Here is a 23145-nt window from a genome sequence, read left to right on the forward strand (position 1 = left end):
AAACAATAACTTTAAAAAAAATAAAACACAAAACTAAAAAATAATAAAGAGAAAAAGATAATTGAATTGATGATTGTTTGATTATTGAATTTTTGGATTTAGAGCTCTTTATATAGATAATTTCATCATAATAACTTAGAATCCTATTAAAATACAAAAAAATTAACATTGCTAACCTATTTATAACATAATATTAACTTTCTAATCCTATTAGAACTCAAATTGAACACTTCTAATTATAGTCTAAATAATAAAAATAAATTTAAAATAAATTAGAAATTAAAAATGAATTGTACTCCTAATATAACTATGAAATAGAAATCCTATTAAAACTAAAAATAGAAATAAAAATAAATTCTTATAGAATTAAGAAACTACTTAGAATTGTAGATGTTCCACATCAGTCTACCAAAGCAATTGACCTCTAAACCCTTCCACCCTTAGAGAAATTGCATGTCATTGCTATTTATTTTTTTAGAGTTTGACCACTTTAAAAAGGTTTTGATACTCTTACCCCTCAAAGAAAATTCTCTAGAACCTTAATCTTAATTTGTTTAGAGTCATGAGAGGTAAATTGACCCTTAAGTCCCCATATTGGATGCTATTTACATGTCATTGTGACTTTTTCTCATCTATTTTTTTTGTTTTTCAAAGGTTTTGGACACCTTTGCGCATCCAAAAGAATTCTTTAGAATCTTGTGAGTTTTTATTCTCATATTTCTTGATCATCGTGATTGGTAAGACTCAAAGAGAAGTAAAAGACAATCAATGACACAATAATGGAGGCAATCAAAGTCATTTATTGAGGTTCTGTTTCAATTAAATTGACCTCATGATGTTTAGACCTTTATATCCCCAAGGGCTTATAGATATAAGACCTTTCCAAGGAAAAAAAAATAGGCAAGTCTATCTTTTCAAAATTCTGTCAAATTCTTCTTGTAAAGCTTTCTATAACCCCAAAATTATGTCTAGTCATTTACTCATGTATTTTAAAAGTCTAGAACAAGAAGAAAAAGAATAAAGTGATAAAGAAGAAGACCAAGTTGGGGAGAACATTTAATTTTCTATTTTTTTATTACTTGTACCTTAATCCCACTTCTATCCCCTTCACTTTAATCTCTTTATTTTCAAGTTTATTTACTTTCAACCAATGTAATTTTCTTTTCTTTTAATGGCTAAGAAAGATGAGAGTAATCCCTTCACGTGAAGTAATTTTTCTCTTTTTAAGTCCATAATAAGCTCCCTAGGGAACACTAAGTTTCTTGTAATAATCTTTACTTATTTACTTTCCAAGCTCATTTAAATTTCCATGCAAGTAGTGTAATTTCTTTATTTTCCATGTCTAAGGAGGAATAAAGTAATTCCTCCATGTGAGGTGATCTTTCCCTTTCTAAGCCCATAATAAGTTTCTTAGGGAGCATTTACTTTCTAATGTCCTTTATTTACCTTTATAGCTCATTTGCATTGCATGTAGTGTAAGTACTCTTAATGGTTAAGGAGGAAGAAAGTAATTCTTGTATGTGATATAATCTTCCCCTTTCTAAGTCTATAATAAGTTTTTTTTTTTTTTTTTGGAAACCTTGCATACACACTTTTGCACACACCACATCTTTAGTTAAAAATTACAAAGAGTCAAAGAAGGCAATACTCGTGGATTACAAAAAAAAAAAAAAAAAAACAAACAACAAACATTCCCTAAAATACGGGAGGTTGATCCTTATTTGGATCTGTAAACAACCTTTTGAAATTGCAATTCAAAATTTATAATAAAAAATAATATGATATGGGTTGGTTTCCATTTCCTCGAGACATATGACTCAAGAAATAAGTCACGATCCTGACCAGGTAAACACATCATCCAATGGTTGAGATCTTATGCACGTTCCAATATTATATATCCTGATCATATTTTTCTCTAGAATAATTTTCAACCTTTGGATTTTACGTGTACATATCCAAGTTCGAGTATTATTTCTTGAATCAATGTGCACTATATAAAATATAAAATCATTTCTTTTTAATATGGGTAAATAGTTTTAGCACTCACATGGGACATGGTGTTTTCCATCCTAAGACTACATTGTAAGTGATTTATTAGATCACACAACATCAATAAAGTGAATGATAATATAAGAGAGTTGCCATTGGCACCTCAATTAAAAATAAAAAAATAAGTGAATGATTAAGTAGAAGTAAAAGTTGGGGTGCCAATAAAAATTTCTTTTTATTTTTTTATTTTGTTAGATTTCTAATTTTTTGGTTTTAAGATTTTATATGAGCCCAATCATATAATGTTTTGAAAGGTTGAGATTATAATTTTAGCCAAACCTTTTTAATGTTTGAAGTGTGTTTTTTAATCTTTAGTTGGGGATAAGATAAATAATTTAATAAAATGAGGTGCCAATAGCAGCTCCGTTATATAATAAGAGAGTTTCTATTTTCACACCAAATTTTATGAAGAGATTGCTTGTAATTATAAGAGAGATCATCTCTTTAAAAGAGAATACTTATCAGTGAAGTCACGTGAAAACATGTTTTGGAAAGTAAAATGATCAATCTATCATACTCCGAATTTTGTCGTATTCAACCAACGAAATGGTAATTTGCCTTAAATTCTTCAATGTTATGAGCTATCACATTAATTGGTTGGCTATTAGTAAAAGTTGGTGTGGCAATAGTAATCCAAGACACGAACTTCGTAAACTTCGTTTACTTCGTTGTAACTCCAATCACTCTGTTATATATAGTTATAAAAGTCGGAGAGAGACAGAGCAGGAGAGTCAATTTCGAAATTATTAGGTTTTCTTTTCTCTTGGGTTTCAATTTTCCAACATTTCTGTGTCTTTGAATCTCTTCTTGTGTTTAGTGATCGATCCATCTCTAGGGTTTCAAGCGGCAGATAGAGATGGATTGGGGAAACGTAACCGCAGAGGACCTGATAGACGCGCTTCGTGAAGTTGATTGGTCATCACCTCCTCGACCTCTCTCAGAGTTCTTCTCCAGATTCACTATTCCTAGATCTTATTCCAAATGGAACAGCCGCCTCAAATGCAATCTCTACTAGTACGACGATCTCTCTACACTTTTCTAATTCAATAATTTATGTTTCTTTTCTTGTTTGATTTTGATTGGTGTAACTGTGATTTTAGTTTTCCTTTGCGATTGTTTGAGCTCTTTTGAATTTTTAGATAATTGAATCTTATGTGTTTATTAAATTCACAGCTATCGGACGAACTATTTTATCATGATTATTTTCATTCTTGGTAAGAGAACTAAGCAATTATGATTTTAACTTCAAATCATCTTAGATTGGTAGTAGGGTTTAGTTTCTTAATTTACTTTTTGCAGGGATTGCATTTCTTAGGAGGCCGCTTGCTATTGTTGCTGCTATCTCAAGTGCGCTAAGCATTGCTTTGTTGAATGATAGGTATGCTTTTTAGCCTTTCTTACATATCCCAACATAAGGAAAAAAAAAAAAAATTGGTTGTAATGAAGATATGTAACAAAGCAGTTCCTACACAAGATAGCAAAGTGATTACTTTAATATGGAATTATGTTTGGTTTAATGGATTACGTCACATAGCTTCTACTTGAAAAATGGTAAATTAATATTTTTTTTTTACAAATTAAGATTGCATCGATTTCACCAAATGATTGATTAGTTGTAACTTGGAATATGATATGTATATCTAGATTCAAGTAGTGTAAGTTCTACTTAATGCGACTTACTTTTTTTAAATTCATTAAAGGAGCATGCTTTTGTAAAATTATTGGTTAAGTTTTCTCAAAAAGGGGGAAAAAAAGGAATTGCCAACCCCTCATTCTCCTACCATTGGCACATCTTCAATGACATTGTTATGGTGATCGAAAGGGTTTCAACGGGATCTGATGCAAGAAGAGAGGGGAGAAGATGAAATACAGGGTAGGTGAACTTGGTCTAGATTTTGGTTACCATAAAAAGTTAGGGTAAACCCAAAAAGTTTTGGTTTGCGTGATTTAATTACGGCGTCTAGCAATTATGATATTTTGCAATAGGATGTTGTAATTAGGTTTAAAAATATGAAATAAGGTTAGATATGATTGGTGCGATGGTTTGAAGGTTGTAGATTGGGTTGTTGGTTTCATATTTAATTTTGAAGGAGTTTGGATAGGTTTTAGATGCACTAGGATAGGTTGGGGTGGTTTATTGTGGATCAAGAAGGATTTAGATGGGTTGATCTCTCACCAATAAACATAAAAATGTAGTAAAAGATGGATCGAAGAAGAAGATTAAAGAGAAAAAAATGATAGGTTTACTTTGTAATTACCCTAATGATTTACACGGTATCACTAAGTTGAATGCACCAACATTCCAACAATAAAAATAGAAACTTTTGTAATTTTTTTATTCAATAATCTATTGTGAAATAACGTAAGGATGTCTTTAAATGCTAAACAAAACTCTAAAGAGAAAAAGACTCAAAGTACCCTTAAGTTGAAGATAAAAATTATAAGAAGACCTTAATTTTCGTAACTTTATCTCTCCCATATGAACGTAATAAAAAACATAAAGTTACTAAACTAGCCCTAAACATCTATACTAATAGTATGAGGTAATAAAACATAGAAATAAGCTCAAACACTAATCTTAATCTCTAAAATAGATAGGCTTGACTTGACTTAATCTTTTGATTGATCGTCTTGTGTTTTCAGTCTTTGCTCGACCAAAGCTCTATGAACTGTATGAATTTTGGAAGACAATGTGCATGGTTCATATTGTTGATAGTGCGTAAGAATAATCTACAACACATCACTTTCTCCTTTCTTTAGTTTATTTGTCTTCTCTTTCACAAGGAACAAGATCAACTGAATCCACAACTTTATAGTCAACTCCACCTCCATCTCCTTCGACTAAAGCAATAAGGGAATCCACTCTAGTGAGTTTAAGTTGACGGTTATGCTCTGTAGCTCCCACTATCTTAAACATAAAATTTAATGATCTTTGATGTCCCTATCAATTTTCCTGGGTTGGGAAGTTTTTTTTTCACTAATGAAATAGAATTGTTGTTACTCTCCAACAGATGAAGTCTCGATAGTTTTTGTGCAATCTAACTCTGCTATGCTTTGTAATACAAACTGACTCATCCTCCACTCTCCAACTACTCGTGTGTATCTTCCTAATGTGGGGTCATATGAATATAATGTACGTCTCAGGTGGTGCCTTCCACTTTAATTCCTTTCAGAGTGGGGTCTTCAACCTGATTTCTTTCCAGATAGCGAAATCATCAAACTAAATACATAATTGCAAGGCTTGTAGTCTCTAACGGAAGCTAAAGTTGACATTCTAATGTATTCTATCTATGGTGTAAACCATTGGCTTATCTTTGACATTTTGTACATTTATTCTATCAGAGGATAAGTCAGTGCAGGAGACAAATGTTGTAATATGGTATTGTAATTAGGTTTAGCGGTATGAAATTGAGTTAGGTTTGATGGAGGGATTGTTTAAAGGTTGTAGATTGGGTTGTGAGATTTCAGATATGAGTTTTGAAGGAGTTTGAGGTTTTAGATGTAATAGGGTAGGTTTGGGTGGTTTCTTGTGAATCAAAAAGGATTTAGATGGGTCGATCTCTCAAAAATAAATAAATAAATGTAGAAATAGATGGATTGAGAAGAAGATAGAGGGGAAAAAAAAAAAGATTCAACAGAAAAAAAATGGTTTTTTTACCTTAGTGTTTCCATGACATTACCAAATTGAATGCACCAACATTCCAACAAGAAAAATAAAAACTTGTGTAATTTTTTTATTCAATAATCTGCTGTAAGATAAAATAAGGATGTCTTTAAATACTAAAACAAAACGCTAAATAGAAAAATACCTAAATTACCCCTAACTTAAAAATAAAAATTTATACCCTAATTTTCATAACTTTATCTCCATTAAATTTTCAATCCATATAAACTTAATAAAAAGACATAATAAAGTTATCAAACTACTCCAAACATCTATACTAAGAACATGGGTTAATAAAACATAAAAATAAGCCCAAATACTAATCTTTATCAGTAAAATACTCTCCTAAATATAAAATCTTATGACCCAATGGAAAAGGCCTATGATCTTTGATTTCCCATCATGATCATGTTCTAATGATGAAGATCGATATTAAGGTGCTTATAGTATTGTCAGAAATTGATTCGATTAAAGGTGCTAATGATGAAGATTGATATTAAGGTGCTAATAGTATTGTTAGGAATTGATTCGATTAAAGCTAATGTGGTAAGAATCAGATCGAATGTGGATCCAATCTGGTAGCTTCTTAGATTGAATCTTAAGTGGGCTCGATGTCATCCAATTCAATACCTTATTAAGTCATATCATTTTTTGATCAAATTATTATTGGATTTCAACATTTGGATTTGAATCCCTTCTGATAATAATTCAATTTGGAATGGTTTCGATTAGACATATGTCATATTCAAATCTGATTTGATACTATTAGATCATATTAAGATCTGATTTTTGGTCCTTATCAATCGGACATCAACTTTTAGACACAAATTCACTATAATATTCAATGTGAGTAGATCAAATATGATTTGATATGATCATTGATAAAATGGTATTCCTCACTAATTGGATACCATCTGATAACTTAGCATATCTCAACATTTGGATCCACATTCAATTCGATATATCTCTTAGCATATCTCAATATTTGGATCCAAATTCAATTCGATAAGATACAGTTAGATTCGTTCTCAGACCTTTATTAGATATCAACTTTTGGATCCAAATATGATACAATATCCATTATAGGTGGATCAGATCCAAATTTGATGCAAACAGTTATTGGATTTGGGTCTTTATTGATATACATCATATAATTAAATATGATGCAAACAATTATACATCATATAATTAAGTGAAATATATAACATAATTTATAATAGATACTATATACTTACCATGTATTGTCTATTGGAACATGATTAATCCATAACTGTCAGATATGATACCATATCGGATGCTAGATCTTAAAGCAATTTTGCAGCCCATCATTGGATTACAATTTAAAACAAGATTGTGTGTGTATGTGTGTGAGTGTGTAAAAGAGGAAAATGGTCATGATAATGGTAATGGACTCTTCTTCTTATTATTTTTGCTTTCTTTCTCTAGTTCACTCTGTTTATAAGATAATTTTGGCATTTACACTAAGCTATTTTTCTTCGAAACAACATCAATGATGTCAATGAAATAAATACAAAGCCCATAACTTCTTTCTTTCCGTTATGTGGGTTATGGGTTATGGGTTTGAATGAATTTAATCTTCTTATTAGTAATAAGTTTGCTTTTCTACCTCATATATTATTGCTAAGGTTTGGAATTACAGCTTTGCAGTTACTTTTAACGAGAAGATAACAAGAACTGTGAGACAGTTCTCTCCCCATTTAGCTGCAAAGATGCGACCTCCGACAACGTGAGCTTATCTTCATTTCATATGGTTTAAAAGAAAATTTTACTGTTTCTTAAGATCAAAGATTCATTATTTGCAGGCCTGTTATTCGTGGACGTCCATCAGCTAAACGAACAATTCATATATGTGGAAGGCCACGTTGGATGTTTGTTTTGATATTCTCAGCTGGTATTTACAAACTCTAAAGTCATTTTTTTTTTCCTTCTCAATTGCTTTAATTACCATTTGATCTATTAGAACAATTAATCCCTTGATCACTTATCTAGAAAAAAATAAAAATAAACATGTTGATCACTTTTTGACTGACTAGGACTTTTTCCTCCCTTTCCTTTTGTAGGTAGTTTCATCCTTTGGTTCACCTCTTGCAGTCTCCTCACCGTCTTATGGGCGCTCGTCATTGGTCTTCTTGGTATTTATGAACCCGACTTATTTCACAATTCTTGAAACCATGTCTCGTTAAGGATTTCTTTTTTCTCATTTATTTCACCACTTACAGCAAACCATTTTTTGCAGCCACTCTTCTTCATGCAAGCTTTAGAATGCCTAACCTGAAGGCACGCTTGAACACATTCCGTGAGGAATTTCGTGCAGTTTGGCGCAACTATAGTGAGCTGTGACTTGGTAGTGCATCATATGGAGTTTCTAGGACGCGAGTAAGCTCTGGTCTCTACTTCTGTTTTTAGTCTGGGTCGTAATAACCTTTGTGCTATGTATATTATAAGCTTTCTAATCTGATTCGTATAATTTCATTATTTTGGTGATTTTACAAAAATGGTGTGATCTATACAAAATACTGCACTTTCTTCTTCTTCTTTTTTTCTCTGGAATTGTTATTTTAGTTATTTCTTTCTCTTTTTTCTCCCTAGTTTGCAGCTGTGGGTGCCCCATAGATTTGAGTCAGAATTTTCTCTAATATCAGATACTGTAAGTCTCTGAGTGGGGTAATACCACAGACCTGGGATCAACACCCTGGTTTCACATGCTTACCTATCCAAAAGAGAAAAAAAAAAAAGAAGAAAAAGAGAATATCTCACAGACGATATCATTGGGTCTTACAAACTTGAACTTTTGTAAACAGGAGGAAAGGAGGCTTTGCCGAAAAGGAAGAAATGTAGTTTCATCAACATTATTAATAATGTTGTAGATGCATCTATGAAAAACAAAAATTATGTTTCTAAGTTATGCCTAGCTCATGTATAGACACCTCACCTGCAGAGAAGCACCCTCTCTCCCCTTTTAAACAACTGAAAGTTTTCAATTCAAACTTGAACTTTGTGCCAATAAAATCTTGCCACTAGCTCGAGATTTCAACTTGTAGCTCTAGTACACAACAGAAGACTTTTGTGTCAAATTCAGAGTCCTCTTCAGTTAGGGAGATTGTTAAGTAGAAGACAGAAAGGCTCTTCTTTACTTGCTAAAAGAGGGGCTTTTATATTTTATTACTGTGATGGGTATTGGTACAATTTTAACTGGGAATTTATTGTGACTAAGAATTTGTGCCAACCAAGAGTATCTAGGACTTAACTTTGTATGTCATTCAAAGATGTCACTACTAATGTCAATTCACATGTGGGCAGGTGTTTTTAGGCTCAGTTGGGTTAATTTTTGTGCACAAATAGTTGTATAAGCAAAATTGCGGATTAGAGATTGGAACAAGTTGGTATATAATCAAATGTATAGATAAGAGCTAAAACCAAAATATTTTGACAAATTCCATATTCCTTTTAAAAAGTGTTGGCAAGTGCTCAAAATGACAGGGTTTTAAAATATTGAGCATCCTATATTACAAAAGCAAAAGTTCTATTGTCGTAAGTTGCTACTTAATGGAGCGGAACTAAATAATAAGCTTAGGTTCTTTATTAGAGGTCCTGTGAATTTAGATTCTTGACAAAGGATTCTGCAAGTCTTTTTACCAACATCATTCATTCTTTTTCAGTTGAATCTTTAACACATTCTCATTATAAATATGTTTTCTTGTTGAAAAATTATATTCCAGTATATTTTTGACAATGATTGATACTGCATGTATATTTTGCACGAGACTTTTAATCCGGGTTGGTAAGATCCACATTGAGATGAATAGAACAGTTCATCCTCACAAAAAAAATTGTGTCATCCTTTCAATTGTTGGTTCAAGCATTTTAGGGAAATGTATTCTAAAACACTTTTGATAGGGTTTGAAGTTTCGTTATTAACTAGTTTTTTATTTTTTGTGAAAATGATTTCCGTAGGCATGAAATTATCCCTGTAGATCTGTATAAAAATTTCGTCACCTATTCTTACTATACCTATTTGTGCTCAGGCTTGTGATGCCCATATTTTGGGTGATCCAAAATGCACATTGAGCCGTACTCAACATCATGATTAGCGTCACCAAATCAATCAATTCTAACATTATTAACAATCACCAATTATTCTGACTCGAAAATTCACTCGGCTGATGTGGCAAATGCACAGAATCGTAGATCTTTTTCCGTGAGTTTTCCAAAGAAAAAGATCTATAGTTTTGTGCCCTTGCCATGCCGACCGAGTGAGAATTTTTGAGTCAGAAAGTCACGGCTCATTAACGATATAAAAAGATTAGAGAGCTGCTGTTGGGTACCCCAACTTTTACTTATTACACCCCAAGTAAAAATAATAAAAAATAAAAAATAAAAGAGTCTAATTGAGAACAAGTAAAAGTTTGTTAGGTCTCCCTATTTTATTTTATTTTTCCATCTTTTTTTTAAAGGTTTAGGATTTATATGAGCCTAATTCCTAATTGTAAGCAACTAAAATTGTTTAACCAAGTGTTTTGTAAGCCAAAATCTTTGTACTGTTGATTAAGCTAAATTTGTGGTTTAATGACATGACATTAATATGATATTCATAAAGGCTATGCATCTCTCTCTCTCTCTCTCTCTCTCTTGGGAGCAGAAGGAAAGTGTTGATTCCAACCACAAAATCAATTGAGGCACACCTACGGTAGCAGAAAAAAACCATATCTCACGCATTGTTGAGGCTCGGAAACATTGTGGAAACATTATTTATTAATCGTGGGTATTTTAGCACCTGACTTGTTAGATACAAGTATCCAAGAATGCATTATGTATGGGTGGGGTGGGGTGGAAAGCAGTCCTTTATACTTGGCATATATTATTATTGCCAGGATGAAAGAAAATGTTGTTAGGTAGTAGGCATGTACTGATGATAAGAAATCTACATATTTGGCCAAGATGCAAACACTTAGAAAATTTTCAGTTTTCTTCTCAAATGTGAACAAGTCTCTTTCTTTCGGTTGCTAAATACTAGCCATCCAAACCACCACTCCTCCTAAGAAGTGAACTAGTGAAGAAAATCATCTAAACACACACTACTTATAACTCGAAGTTCACTCTTTTAAAGTAAAAGTAAAGTAAAAACGATTGGGAAGGTAAATGAAAAGCCAATGCAATTTGCGGAAGCTCAAAATCTTCCGGACATCAGCTCAAAGCATTTACTTCAAGAGCTTCATGTGCCAAAGCTACGGTCTCCTGCGTCTCCCAGTCCAGGAATTATAAACCTAATAATAAGGTACTTTAAAGTGTTAAGGTTCACAAATATTAAAAATGTTTTGAACACAACTGCAATACATACTTGCAATCATTCAAATGCATGCATACAAGTCAAAGAAGAACCTACCCTTTTTCATTTACGGTGGGATCGATGGTCCCTGTGTATATATGAAGGCTGAAAAATATTATTTAAAAAAAACAAAATTAATTAATTAATTTTCAGGAGAACTGTCAAAAACAATGCCTGATAATTGAGTTGGCTTTATTTTACCCAGGGAAATTCTCGCTGAGCTTCTGAAGAGCCGGAGGAGCAGCTATGGCAGATACCTGCGGAAATTACAAGCTTGTTATTCTCTTCAAAATGGAAAAATGAAAAAAAAAATAAAATGGTATGGACTTCAATGGTGAGCCAATTTATTTACCACTTTTATCTGCTTGCTGGCAACTCCAAGATCCCTCAACAAACCCAGTGCTGCGACAATGGTGCCACCTGAAATTCATTTTCACAAGACATTGGGTGTTACACTTCAAATCAAACTTAAACACAAAGAGATGCTACTTCAATTAGAATTACCATATAAATAATATAATAATAAAAATATTGAAATTGACTGACATGAAGCTAACTGCAAATTCATCAGAAATTATGTATATATATACCTGTCGCCAGTATAGGATCCACAACAAGTACACGAGATCCTTCAGGAAGATTATCAGGTAACCTGCACAAAGCCCCACTGAGTCTTAAATGTCCTAAACCCTAATCTATGACAAATAGAAATATTTATGCCAAATCCTAAAATAACTCATATTAGGAAATTGTTGGAGATCCCCTAATTATGATCTTGGATGAATAACGATATCCCTAGCGGACCCAAATAGATTAATAGAATCCTCCTTCCTTAAGATAGAGGGAACAACCATCCATGTTTAGTTTCATACTGTTCTCAGGGGTGCTTCAAACTATGTCAGAACAAGTCGGAGGGGAATGACAAGTTGGCATCAACACCCTCCCTAACTCTCACTACTGATAAACACGTTCGAACCCCTTTGATGTGAAAGCCCATTTTTAGGAGCCATTACTTTGATATTCTTGAATGCATTAAGTTAATAAATAAATAAATAAGAACCCTTATTTTTTCCCCTCAAATGCCTACAAGAAGGTTAAATAAAGACGATTTTTAAAGGTGATAATAACTTTATAGGTTCTTCTTGTCATTTAAAAGCCTGCCAGCACCTAGTTACTGATCTTATTAAAAAAATGCCTACCTATAAAACCAAAACAAACAAAACAATGTGCAATCAATTTCAAAAGAAAATAAAAATAAAAAACTATGAATCTCTATGAAACCAGAACCATAACCATAACAAAGCTCCTGAAAGAAGTAAGTACTAAAGGTGGAATGAGCTGTGAAATGGGAAAAAGAAACAAGTTCAAAGCAAGTGGAGTGGCTAAACTTATTGCCAACATAGAATCACATAAAGCAGATATTGGGACCTCTGAAATCCCGCCTAATGACTTGATCCATTCTAAGAATTTTCCTCATTGATGTGCACCAAATGAAATAAGCGACCTTTGAGGGGACCTTTGGGCTCAAATAGCCACAGTCGACTCAAGGACATTCCAAGCAAGGATAGATGATTGGAAGCCTTCATTTAGCAAACAATTACTAAATATTGTATTCTTTCAAAGAAACTTAATCAACGTGCGGAGAGTTGTTCCCACGTCCTAGAAAATCCTTGAAAAGCACAAAAAAAAAAAATAGGAATCCAAGATTCCTAATAATAACCTCTTGAAGGGATTGTGACTTCCCTTCAAAGTTCTGAACATTCATCTCGTTTTAGGTGCCCTAGTGCACATCAAATGAAGTCATATTCCAAAGGATCCATTCTATGTCGACATTCGTTCTGCCTACTCCACTCGTCTTGTTCCCCACCCTTTGTTCCAACTGTATCCCAAAAAATGATCCAGCCACAATTCACGAATCATATCAAGCAGTTTCACCGACACCCCACCAACAAAGAACGGATTCGCTGACTTTAGTACAAGAGAAGTGCAGAGATAGGGAAACACCAAGAGTATGAAAAAAGGATACAAAAAGGAACCATACCTCATAAACAAAGTCGCAATGTACTAAAAGATGATTGATAGATTTGCCACTTGATTTAATATAAAAACAATAGCCAATAGAGATTATTCCCATAACTTGGATATGATTTAAGGTTAAGATTTTGCCTTTTTTTTTTTTGTTTTTTTTTTTTTAAGTTGCAGTCCAAACAATAAAATTACTTTAGAAGGAATTTTTAGTCCCCAGATTACAGTAGCAGGAAAAACATGATTGGAATTAAAATCGAGCATCTAATAGAAAGATCTAATAGAGAACTTACCGTCACGCCTACAAGTTCACACCCTTCAATCCTCTATAGAAGGAAAACTAGGAACAATGAAAATAAAATGGATAAGGTTTACGACTTTCTTGAGTCCCAAAAGTCCTAATTATTGAAAAGCCTCTCTTGAGTTCGAAATCCCAAGATAGCTAACCACCCCTCCCCCATCATAAAGTTAAGCACCAACAACCATTTCTTTGATGATAATGAAAACAAACCTGAAGCAACGCCTGGAGGGGATCCTCCCAAAAAACACTTGATTCCCATTCTCCACACAATCCATTTTTGAAAATCTAGGACTTTACTGGTTCCCTTCCAAATGTTACACCTAAAAGATGATCTTATCTCACTTCCCACCCAAGGTCGCTCTCGAGTCTCTACCCATACTTACCCTTGACCACCCTTTTCCATAGATTATCTTGGTCAATCCTGAATCTTGGAAGCTATTTCTCCCATCAAAGAAGAATTCTTAAGTATACATTTTTTTAAAGCCAAAATTGTATTCCTTGTGAAATTTACGACTAGCATCCTTATCATTCCATAAGAAGTCCCTAACGAGTTTCCGCAAGTGTGTTTCCACACTCTTTGCCATAGAAAATAGGGAGAAGAGAAAGTAGATCGGAATGCTAGCTAGAAAATTCTTAACCAAGGTCAGTTTGCCCATTCAGATAAGTATCTAAGTTTCAACGATCCAAACATCTTCCCCACACGCTCAATGATAAAATCCCAAATGGTCGAGGATCTATAAGTTGTTCGGGGGGCGAAATAAGATGGAGGAAAGACTCCATTTGACAACCTATACACCCAACAAGTGTTAATTGACCAACTACTCTAAAAGAGTGATCTGTTGAAGAGGGGGAAAACTATGAATATAAGAGGGTCATAGAGCTTAATTGTGGAGGAAAATATATACTCAACACTCCCCTCCCTCATAGGGTGGAAAGAATCGAACCCGTGACCTATATGAATCTAGCGCTCTGATACCATGGTAACCAACCAACTGCTCCAAAAGACCGATCTGTTGGAGAGGGGGAGAACTATGAATATACGAGGGTCACAGGGCTTAATTGGGGTATGAGTGAACAAGAAAGTGAATATTTGCATTGAGCTAACTCCAAAAATCTCACACCAAACATTTCATTTAGTGACACAATTGATAACCAGCATCATAATCATTGTCATCATGGATTTGTTCATCGTTTCAATTCTATCTAAAGCCTTGTCTTTTTTTAAAGTAAGTGTCCAAATCTGGTCATTATAGTTCAGTACATGTCCTTGACCTCCACTAGTCCTTTTATAACCATCAACCGTCAAGTTCCTCTTCTCGATAGTTTTGTGGCTTGTATATGTTGCACATGATGAAAGCATAGGAATTGACTCTCCTTTTGTATCACCCATTGGGCCAATACATTTTCATGAATGTGTTCAGATCTAATCTATCTTCCTAGGCTTTCATTACATGTACTCGGAAACCATTGCATGTGTAAATGAATCTCATATCAATATAGGAATGAAATACCTAGTATGATAGGTAAAAAAGACAAGCAATAACAAAAGATATAAAAAAAACAAGATAGCAAGGGAAGTTCCAAGAAGTAACCAAAGCAAGGAGATATTCTCTTACTTGTTCAAATATATAGTTGGCTGAAGTGTCTCCTCATCTCTGCTTATTCCTATTGTTTGCAAAGGTAAAACAAAACACATCAAGTACAGAGAGACAATCAAACCAACCTCAGGAAAATATATGCAATCTCATCATAGAATCATTATATTGCATGAAACAAATGTAGAATGTCGTAGATGATGTGGTTTAAAATGATAATGTTTAAATAAGTATAATGCTCAATAGCAATCTAAAGAAAAATGCTCCATCTTCTGACTATTTAAGATGATATTCATGAGCAATATTGACGTGAGAATAAAAATGCCATTTTCACAGATTAAAAGATTACAGCAATCCCCAGGCTTAGCGAATGAAGACTTTGCCTTCTTTCTTTCTCTCTTTCTTCTTCTTTTTTTTCATTATTTTTTTGATAGGTAAAAGAAAATTTCATTAAAAGGTGTGGTCGAGATGACCATACGAACATACTGTTTCTTACCCAAATGATAGGTCTTAGTTGCTGGCAAGATCGACGATGCATGCTCGACAAGGGCAAGACCAGCTCTCAAGATGGGGACAATCTTCCACGTAACAAGTATCAAGTATCAGCTATAAAACTCAATAAAACAATGAATTGCCAGGTTCACAAAAAATTTCAATCCTTTTCTTTTCTTCAGGAAACACTCGAATTCTAACCAAAGATTGGTCTAGATTTCACTTGTATGACGACTTCATACTAACCGTCACAGGCTCCCTTGGATCAATAAATTCAACAGAGGCAACACCCATTGGAGTCTGAATCTCCCCAGTAACAGTAGGCTGCCAGCAATCAAACCACAGAAACTGTGAGTCATAATATGAGTAGACACAAAGGACATGACGAACTAAAGAACAAGGGTGGACACAAGTTTCCGTCTGTATGTATTTCTACCACAGCTTTCTTTTACTTTTCTAGGCCCAGTTTTCTACCAGATTAGCAAACCTTACATTATGTTAAATTGAACAACAAGAAGGGCACAAAAAGTGATGTGAGCTACAATTATGCTATTTGCACATGAGAATATGTCAGAAAAATTATTTCAAGAATAATGCTTGAGAAATAAATGTAATTCCCTATTTATTCTAGAAAGAATCCAATTTGATCAGATTCTAATGTGGCATACAAAATCTTCAGGTTCCATACATATTCTAATGTTCTCACATAATTTGTTCTATAGTGGTACAGCTTTGCATAGCCTCCTAGTAATGTTTTTCCAGCTCTCAAGCTCTTTTATCCATGTTTTACCGAGAGGAATTCCTTTAATTTAAAAAAAAAAAAACAGCTGTCAGTAAGTGCTCTTAACACACAAACAAATATAAATATGCAATGCCCATGTGTAACAAATGTCAATCGAAAAGTTCCATATACTCTGCATTCGTGTTTATATCTTTTTCAAATTAGGAACTACCTTTAGTGTCGAAACAAATAGAATATGACAAATAATATTCATAGTGACACCATCGATAACATGAATTTACTGAAGATCAACTCACCAGCCAATCCCTCGAAGCTTCATAGATAAGTAGCCTCCCCAGCTCCGCCATCGCATTTTCTGATCAACAGAATCATATAGATCTTAACAGCGTCCAATAAAACCACCTCATACAGAAGTTATCTTACGCAGAAAATGGGATAATATGTACATATGCCCACCATATGTATTGATCACACTGACAAATACTTCAGTTATTGATTTGAGAAAGAAATGCACAGATGCACAATAGCACAAAGAAATACTTCACTTCTTGATTGTAGCAAGGAATGGCACAAATGCCAATCATTCGACAATTTTCCAAATTGCATAAAAATGCTAACTGTCAAATCTATGGCCTTGAGATACATACTCTCGAAAGATGCTTCCTTCTCTGGTGAGACCCAAAGCTCTTTCTTTGCTTCAAAAGGTGGTCTCATCTTCTTCTTTGACAAGACTACTCCGAAGAGACACCGGTGTGGTGCCTGCAAAGGACACTCTGGAAATCAGGTTAAATTGATAAAGAGGAAGAGAAGAGACCACGTGTTGGGCAAGGACACCAGTGTGAGGCTTGCAAAAGACACTCCAGCTGTTAAACTAATTGAGAAAGAGGGAGAGGAGATGGAGAAGAAAGGTTGCAGAGCAAATATTAGTTTATCTGTGAAATCTCAAAGTGAACCACAGAGGTCCCTTAGTCTTTGCTCTCCTCCTTATAAGAGAAAAATAGAACGAAGGTTGTAAAAGCAGACCATCAACCACCTAACAGGTGACAAGCAGCCCACTGGTTTGTACCCCTCCACAAGTGAGCGTCAACCTCAATAACCAAAGTATCACCTCAGGAAGTCTGAAGATGCACCTCGGATTGCCCAAAGAAATGACGCATTGTTCCTCTTTATGGAAAAGGTGATCATGATGGGGCCTTTTAGCAATTTCATAGCCCAAAAGGGCTGACGATCTCGCTAGTGTTTTTTGTTTTTATTTTTGTTTTTGAAGAATTGAGGATGCAACATGTATGCAAGGTCTTCTTGGGACCTACCTACAGAGTCATTGGCCAAGCTCTTTGATTGACGAGTAGCTTTTTCTGAGTCATCTTGAGTATTATAAGAGCCCCTAGGTCCTCAAGCATTAAGTCATGGGGGCACCTCGACCACAAGGCAGCCATGTGTTGTGACCTAAGGGGAGGACATCTTGGCCTGGTATGCGGTCGAAGTGTTTGGTTCTTGTGAGAGGACACCTCGGTCTAGTGAAAGGCCCAAGGCATTTGATTTTTAAGTGTGGCACCATGGCATGTGGAGGCCAAGGTGCCTATCTTGGCAGGTATTTTGGCCATTTAACTCTAATCAAGGTGATGGTCATAAACTAAGTCTTATTGTTCAGTTGTTGGACGGGCTGGGGTTGGTTGTTAACAAAGTTGACATGAATCTTAAGGTGACATGTAAATGGCAGACTGTGTAGAAATCCAACCCCCACAATTTCCCCCTCTTGAAACCTCAAATCTTAGAGAATTGAATGTGCTAAGAAGGTCAAGTTGATTTCCAATTGTCTCCATGGTTGCTTCAACTTTAGCGCCAAGACAACATGTAGCACAACCCAATTGTCTGAAGATAGCCCAAGGTATTAATTGCCTTCGGTTAGTATGAGAAACCATCCCCTCTATAAAATTGAGAGTGGGGGCTCATTTCTTTTTTTTCAGTATTGATTAGGAGAAGTCATACGAAGAGGATAGGGATTCATGAGCTTTGTTTTTGAAGGTGATTTCCGACCAGAGGCAGAGCTAGTAAAGAGTCTGTGGGGGAAATTGCCCCCACAAAACTTGAGGTAACCCTGTATTTTCAACTAACTACATGCCTCATTTGCCCCCAGCCCCTCACCTCCCTTCCTATTTGACCACACTGCCCCCCCCCTTTTTTTTTTTTTTTTTTCAGTTTTTGAAGATGACCTTACCTCTTGACTGGGCTTTCTCTAATAGACTAATTGGAAAAGACCTAAATATCCTTTACATCAACTTCCAATCAAAAACCTCTAAATTTCTCCCCAAAACCATTCATCTTCAAGCTCTTCAATTGTACCATTAACTATAGTTTGCCCCCACTACAATAAAATCCTGGCTTTACCCCTATTTTTGACAACCCATTTATAGTAGAAATTCTGACAAGTTAAATCCTCCTCCACTCTCTTTCTGATTAAGCATATTTTTTTGTTGGTCTTGGTGCTTAGAGCTTTTTATTTTTTTTTAAAAAACTTTAAGAAATGTCTGTGGCCATGCTAATTATGGACCAACCTTGAGAGAGGCAAGGGAACTCTTCGGAATTCCCAAGAACGGGTTGATCAACTTTTCCCTTATTTCAAATGACTCATCCATCTGAGAGGACAAATGTATCCTTTACCTCAATCAAATGTGTTTTATTTAAAGGGAACACCACCCTTTCCAAGTGAATGGGCAGCTCTTCAGGATAGTGTTCGGGGTGGATGCTCTGATAAGGGTATGACCTCGATGTCCAAAAAGATCATGCAGCAGTACTATTTCAAGGTTGAACCAACAAGATAGGTCGTGCTACTACCTTGGTCCAAGGAAGAAGTTGCTAGCCTTGATCATTGGGTCAAAGGAGCACGATAAAAGGTGGTACTTGAACTCGATCATTGTTTCCAATAACTATGAGATTAGCTACATTCCCAAGGAGTGTCTTTTTGGTTTCAAGGGTAATAGGCAATCAAGAAGTTGTAGTTACCATGGATTTATATTTTTGTGGATATTATTTGCAAATAGGGCGGATTTGTATTTTCTAATATGGATTGTTACCCTCTTTATGTAAGTGCCTCGGCTAGTGATAGACCTAAGCTTGACGTGTGAGCCACCAAGTGAGATTTTGTAGTCCAAGCTCTCAACCTCAAAGAAGAGTTGAGGCATTACCACACCTCTTTCAAATTCTACTCTTCGTGTCACCAACCACCTCCAAAGAAGCAAAGGGGGAGAGTTGAGCTACCACCCGCCAAGGTGACCATTGCCTTACCAACATGGCTTTTGCACTAAACAAAATGCCAAGTTGCCAACTTGATGCTTCAAGTAGAGAAAAACTTAGATAGTAGCCAAGCTTCTTCCACCAACTTTCCGACTACTTAGTTGGTCATAAAGGATTGCTTGTTCTCCACACTTATGGTGATACAACTAAAAAAAAAAGGTCAATGTCCAGAATATCTAAGACGCCCTTTTCTATTACCTCTAGGTCCATCTTGACGACTAGGCTAAGGTCTACGAGTAGGGGCGGAGCCAGGATTTTCTTGTAGTGGGGGCAAACTATGGTTAGTTGTATAGTTGAAGAACTTGAAGATGAATGGTTTTAGGGAGAAATTCAGAGGTTTTTGGTTAGAAGTTGAAGAAAATGATATTTATGTCATTTCCAATTAGTATATGAGAAGGCCCTATCAAGAGGCAATGTCATCAACAAAAAGTTGAAAGGGAGGGGAATTGCCAATTGCCCCCACCGGCTCCTTACCAGTTCCACCCCTGTCTACAAGGAGCTCAATGTTAGCTCAACGATGAGAAGTATAAGGCGACATAGGCTCGTAACAAGGAGGAGTCAAGAATGGTGCTAGTGTTGCAATGAGGAAAAAGATTTGCTTAGACAACACATGTGAAAAAAGAAGAGGACGTTGCCATGATTGAGGCGAGGGGACTGTGGAGGTGCCTACAGTCTGTAGCCCGCAATGAGGATGTTGTTGAGGTTGAGGCTGCAATTACTGATGTTGTTATGATCGACGCCGAGGAGGCTCCCTACCAGCTTGGCTAGGAGACCCAAGGGCCTCAAGCATTTAGTCATGGAACACCTCGACCAAGTGTGGAATGAGGTGTTTGGTTCCTTGGGGAATACACCTCGATCTAGTGAAAAGGCTGAGGTATTTGATATTTTGGGTGGCACCTCAGTCTAGTAGGGCAATATGCATCCTAGGTAGGTATTTTAGTCATTTAGCTTCGTCCAAGGTGATTGCCATAGATCTTTTGTCTCATGTTTGGTTCGCAAATAGGTTGGTGTTGATCGTCAACAGTGTTTCATGAATCTTGAGGCAATGGGTGTAAGGCAAACTGGGTGTGTAGAAATCTGACTACAAAAAAAAACCAAGATCATCCAATAAAATCAAACAAAAATGGGAACCATCAAAAGGAAAGTCAACAACCAACCTTCAAAACACCAAATATAGAGAGGGCGATCTCTGAACCTAACTCCAACTAAGCTTCATTTTTAAGACATCCCTTTATATCAATATTCACACAATCAAATATATAAGGGAAGAGAAATTCTCTAAATCAATATTTACCTTTTCTAAATACCTATTTTATCCCCCCCTTTCATAAATGCCATTTATGTTCTTCTCTTTTCATAAAACATGTTTTTTTTTTTTTTTGAAAAGTGTAATATATTGAGAAGAGGGGAAAATGATTACAAGGAGACCAAGGATGCCTTACAAAGAGCAGCAAGCAAAAGAAAACAAAAAAAAAAATTAATGATTACATAGAGAATTCCATCTAAACACAAAATCATCAAAAGTAATCCCCGCAAATTCTATGTGTAGTTTTGACCAAAGGTATAAAGAGCCCAAGATCTCCAAGAAATCTACATGAGAGTTTCTAATCTTACAATTGAACACCCTGTTATTTCTCTTGTTCCACACCCACCATACAATAGCCGATGATAGCATAGCCCACAAGAGTATTTTTTTGGAGTGGAGAGCATTACTAGCCCACTCAGCTAATAACGAGGAGAACTTACAAGGAAAGACCCAAGTTATACGAAAAAGACCAAGGAAATTTGACCAAATATTATGAGTGAAGGGGCAATGAATTAAGATATGATCAACAATTTCCCCATCCCTCAAGCAAAGAGGGCAGCAGTTAGGGGTGACCCAACCTCGAACGATCAAGTTATCCATCGTGAGGATTTTACCTAGGGAAGCCAACCAAACAAAAAAGGAAATTTTGGAAGGAACTGATTTCAACCAAATGATGAACCCTTGTCCCCTACTTATTTTAAATTACTTTCATGTAATGTTTCAAAAATCCAATCAAACCAGTTGTTCAACAAAGTTTGTCGAAATTTTTTAATAAAATACGCTTGATTAGTAAACCACCAATCTGTTAGTTAATCAATGCATTTTGAAGTGCATAAAAAGCCTCTTTATTTTCAATCTGTTAATGGCAAGCAAGTAACTGTTGCAATCAACGTTTTTGACAGGTGTTTGATTTGAAGTTTTCTCTAATTTGTTAGAGGAGGGGAACTTATGTTTTCTCCATTTCAAGACCTTAAAATGACCTTTAGCCTACAATAACTAGTCTTGCTTAATGTATTTTTCTTGATTTTTTTAATGAAAGATACAAACATTAAATTGTTTTATGTTAATAACCACTTGGACCAAATAGAGCATTGTCATATTTTTCCTACAAAATAACCATTTGTTATCTCAAGAATTTGAAAAAGATGCCAATTTGATGGAAAAATAAATTTGAAAACGTGGGTCGGAGATGCTCTAAAGCAAGTCGTTGCCCTAATTTTCAGCTAAGAAGATTATTTAGTTCTTCTTCTCTAACCAAAAAAAAATTGTACCCAAGCAACAAAAGATAAGATATAATAATAAATAAATAAATAAAAACTCCACTACTTACTGAAGATGGGGCAAAGAGTCTGTTCATTTCTAAGAACAGCTACCCAATGTTTAATCAACGGATGAGGCGGAACAAATACCTGCAAATCCCAATAAAAAACAATCACAAACGAATAATCAAATTAGGATTTTGGAATGAAAAAAAAGAAAAAAAAGAAGATAAAGATCTAAATAACTACCAGCATTCTATCATCTGAAATCGATCTCTCCTCAGTCGCAGTTTGAGCTTTCACAATGAAGCAACCTCGACCTCCATTCGAACAAAGCGAATGAGACGACCAAGAAATCATTGGTGTTTCCATTGACAACAAATTGAACTGCAGAAACAGAATCAAAACTAGGGTTCCGAGCTTCTAATTTCGATTTATATAGTAAAATAGGCATATAAAGGGGGGGAAAGTTACCTTTTTGGAAAGATTGAGGGGAAGAGCCGTTCGAATGCTGGAACGTATCGCCGAAACTTTAGGCGTATCAGAAAGAAAATGAAGCGGAGAATTAATGAAGCAAGCCATGCAAGCTGAGATACAGATCAGTACAAAAAGCAAAAAGAAAAACAGAGAGAGATGTAAGAAACCGAATTAATGTAGTATGAAAAATGGAGCCAATTCCCTGAAAAGGATAACCGTTCCAGCTACTCAGTCAGGTCAGGTGGGTTAAATTACAAGAAAGCCCCTGTATATCTATAGATTTACTGAATACCTTACCAGAGTAGATTCTTTAAGCTACTCTAGTGCCCAGTGGACACCCCAACTTTTTGTTATTAAACTCCAATTTCTTAAAAGATGAGAGTTACTATTCCCACACCAACTATGCAACCACAATTCTCTTAAAGATTTAAACAAGTTCTTTCAAAGATTTTGCTTAAATTATAATCTCAACATTATGACATTCATTCAAACAATTTCAATAGTTGTTTACAATCATGATTAGGTTTATATAAAATCTTAAACTCTCAAAAAATTAAACATAATCTGTTTAGATAGCATAAAGATGTTTAATTC

The 23145-nt window shown here is 35.0% G+C and overlaps 2 protein-coding genes across 3 annotated transcripts; one reads left to right on the forward strand and one right to left on the reverse strand.

Annotated features, from left to right (window-relative positions):
* Window positions 1–2724: 2724 nt before the first annotated feature.
* LOC147384501 (PRA1 family protein A1-like) lies at window positions 2725–8266 on the forward strand. Its single transcript, XM_086426524.1, has 7 exons — window positions 2725–3063; window positions 3223–3263; window positions 3349–3427; window positions 7374–7460; window positions 7537–7625; window positions 7795–7866; window positions 7971–8266. The coding sequence occupies exons 1-7, from the start codon at window positions 2906–2908 to the stop codon at window positions 8072–8074; spliced, it is 630 nt and encodes a 209-aa protein (XP_086282650.1). The 5' UTR covers window positions 2725–2905; the 3' UTR covers window positions 8075–8266.
* A 2416-nt stretch (window positions 8267–10682) lies between these two features.
* On the reverse strand, window positions 10683–22756 carry LOC147384502 (uracil phosphoribosyltransferase-like). Of its 2 annotated transcripts, XM_086425749.1 has the most exons (12): window positions 22549–22756; window positions 22324–22461; window positions 22146–22224; window positions 16512–16570; window positions 15720–15797; window positions 15478–15559; window positions 15003–15051; window positions 11651–11712; window positions 11413–11480; window positions 11262–11317; window positions 11118–11165; window positions 10683–10998 (listed from the first exon to the last, which is right to left on the reverse strand). In XM_086425749.1, the coding sequence occupies exons 1-12, from the start codon at window positions 22654–22656 to the stop codon at window positions 10947–10949; spliced, it is 879 nt and encodes a 292-aa protein (XP_086281875.1). In that variant the 5' UTR covers window positions 22657–22756; the 3' UTR covers window positions 10683–10946. The 2 variants fall into 2 exon arrangements, with proteins under 2 accessions (XP_086281875.1, XP_086281876.1); XM_086425750.1 differs by lacking the exons at window positions 22146–22224; window positions 22324–22461; window positions 22549–22756 and adding an exon at window positions 16863–17443.
* Between the last annotated feature and the right edge of the window lie 389 nt (window positions 22757–23145).

The sequence above is a fragment of the Akebia trifoliata genome, chromosome 15 (genome assembly GCF_017979445.1).
Source record: "Akebia trifoliata isolate Shusen 1 chromosome 15, ASM1797944v1, whole genome shotgun sequence".
Classification (NCBI taxonomy): Eukaryota; Viridiplantae; Streptophyta; class Magnoliopsida; order Ranunculales; family Lardizabalaceae; genus Akebia; species Akebia trifoliata.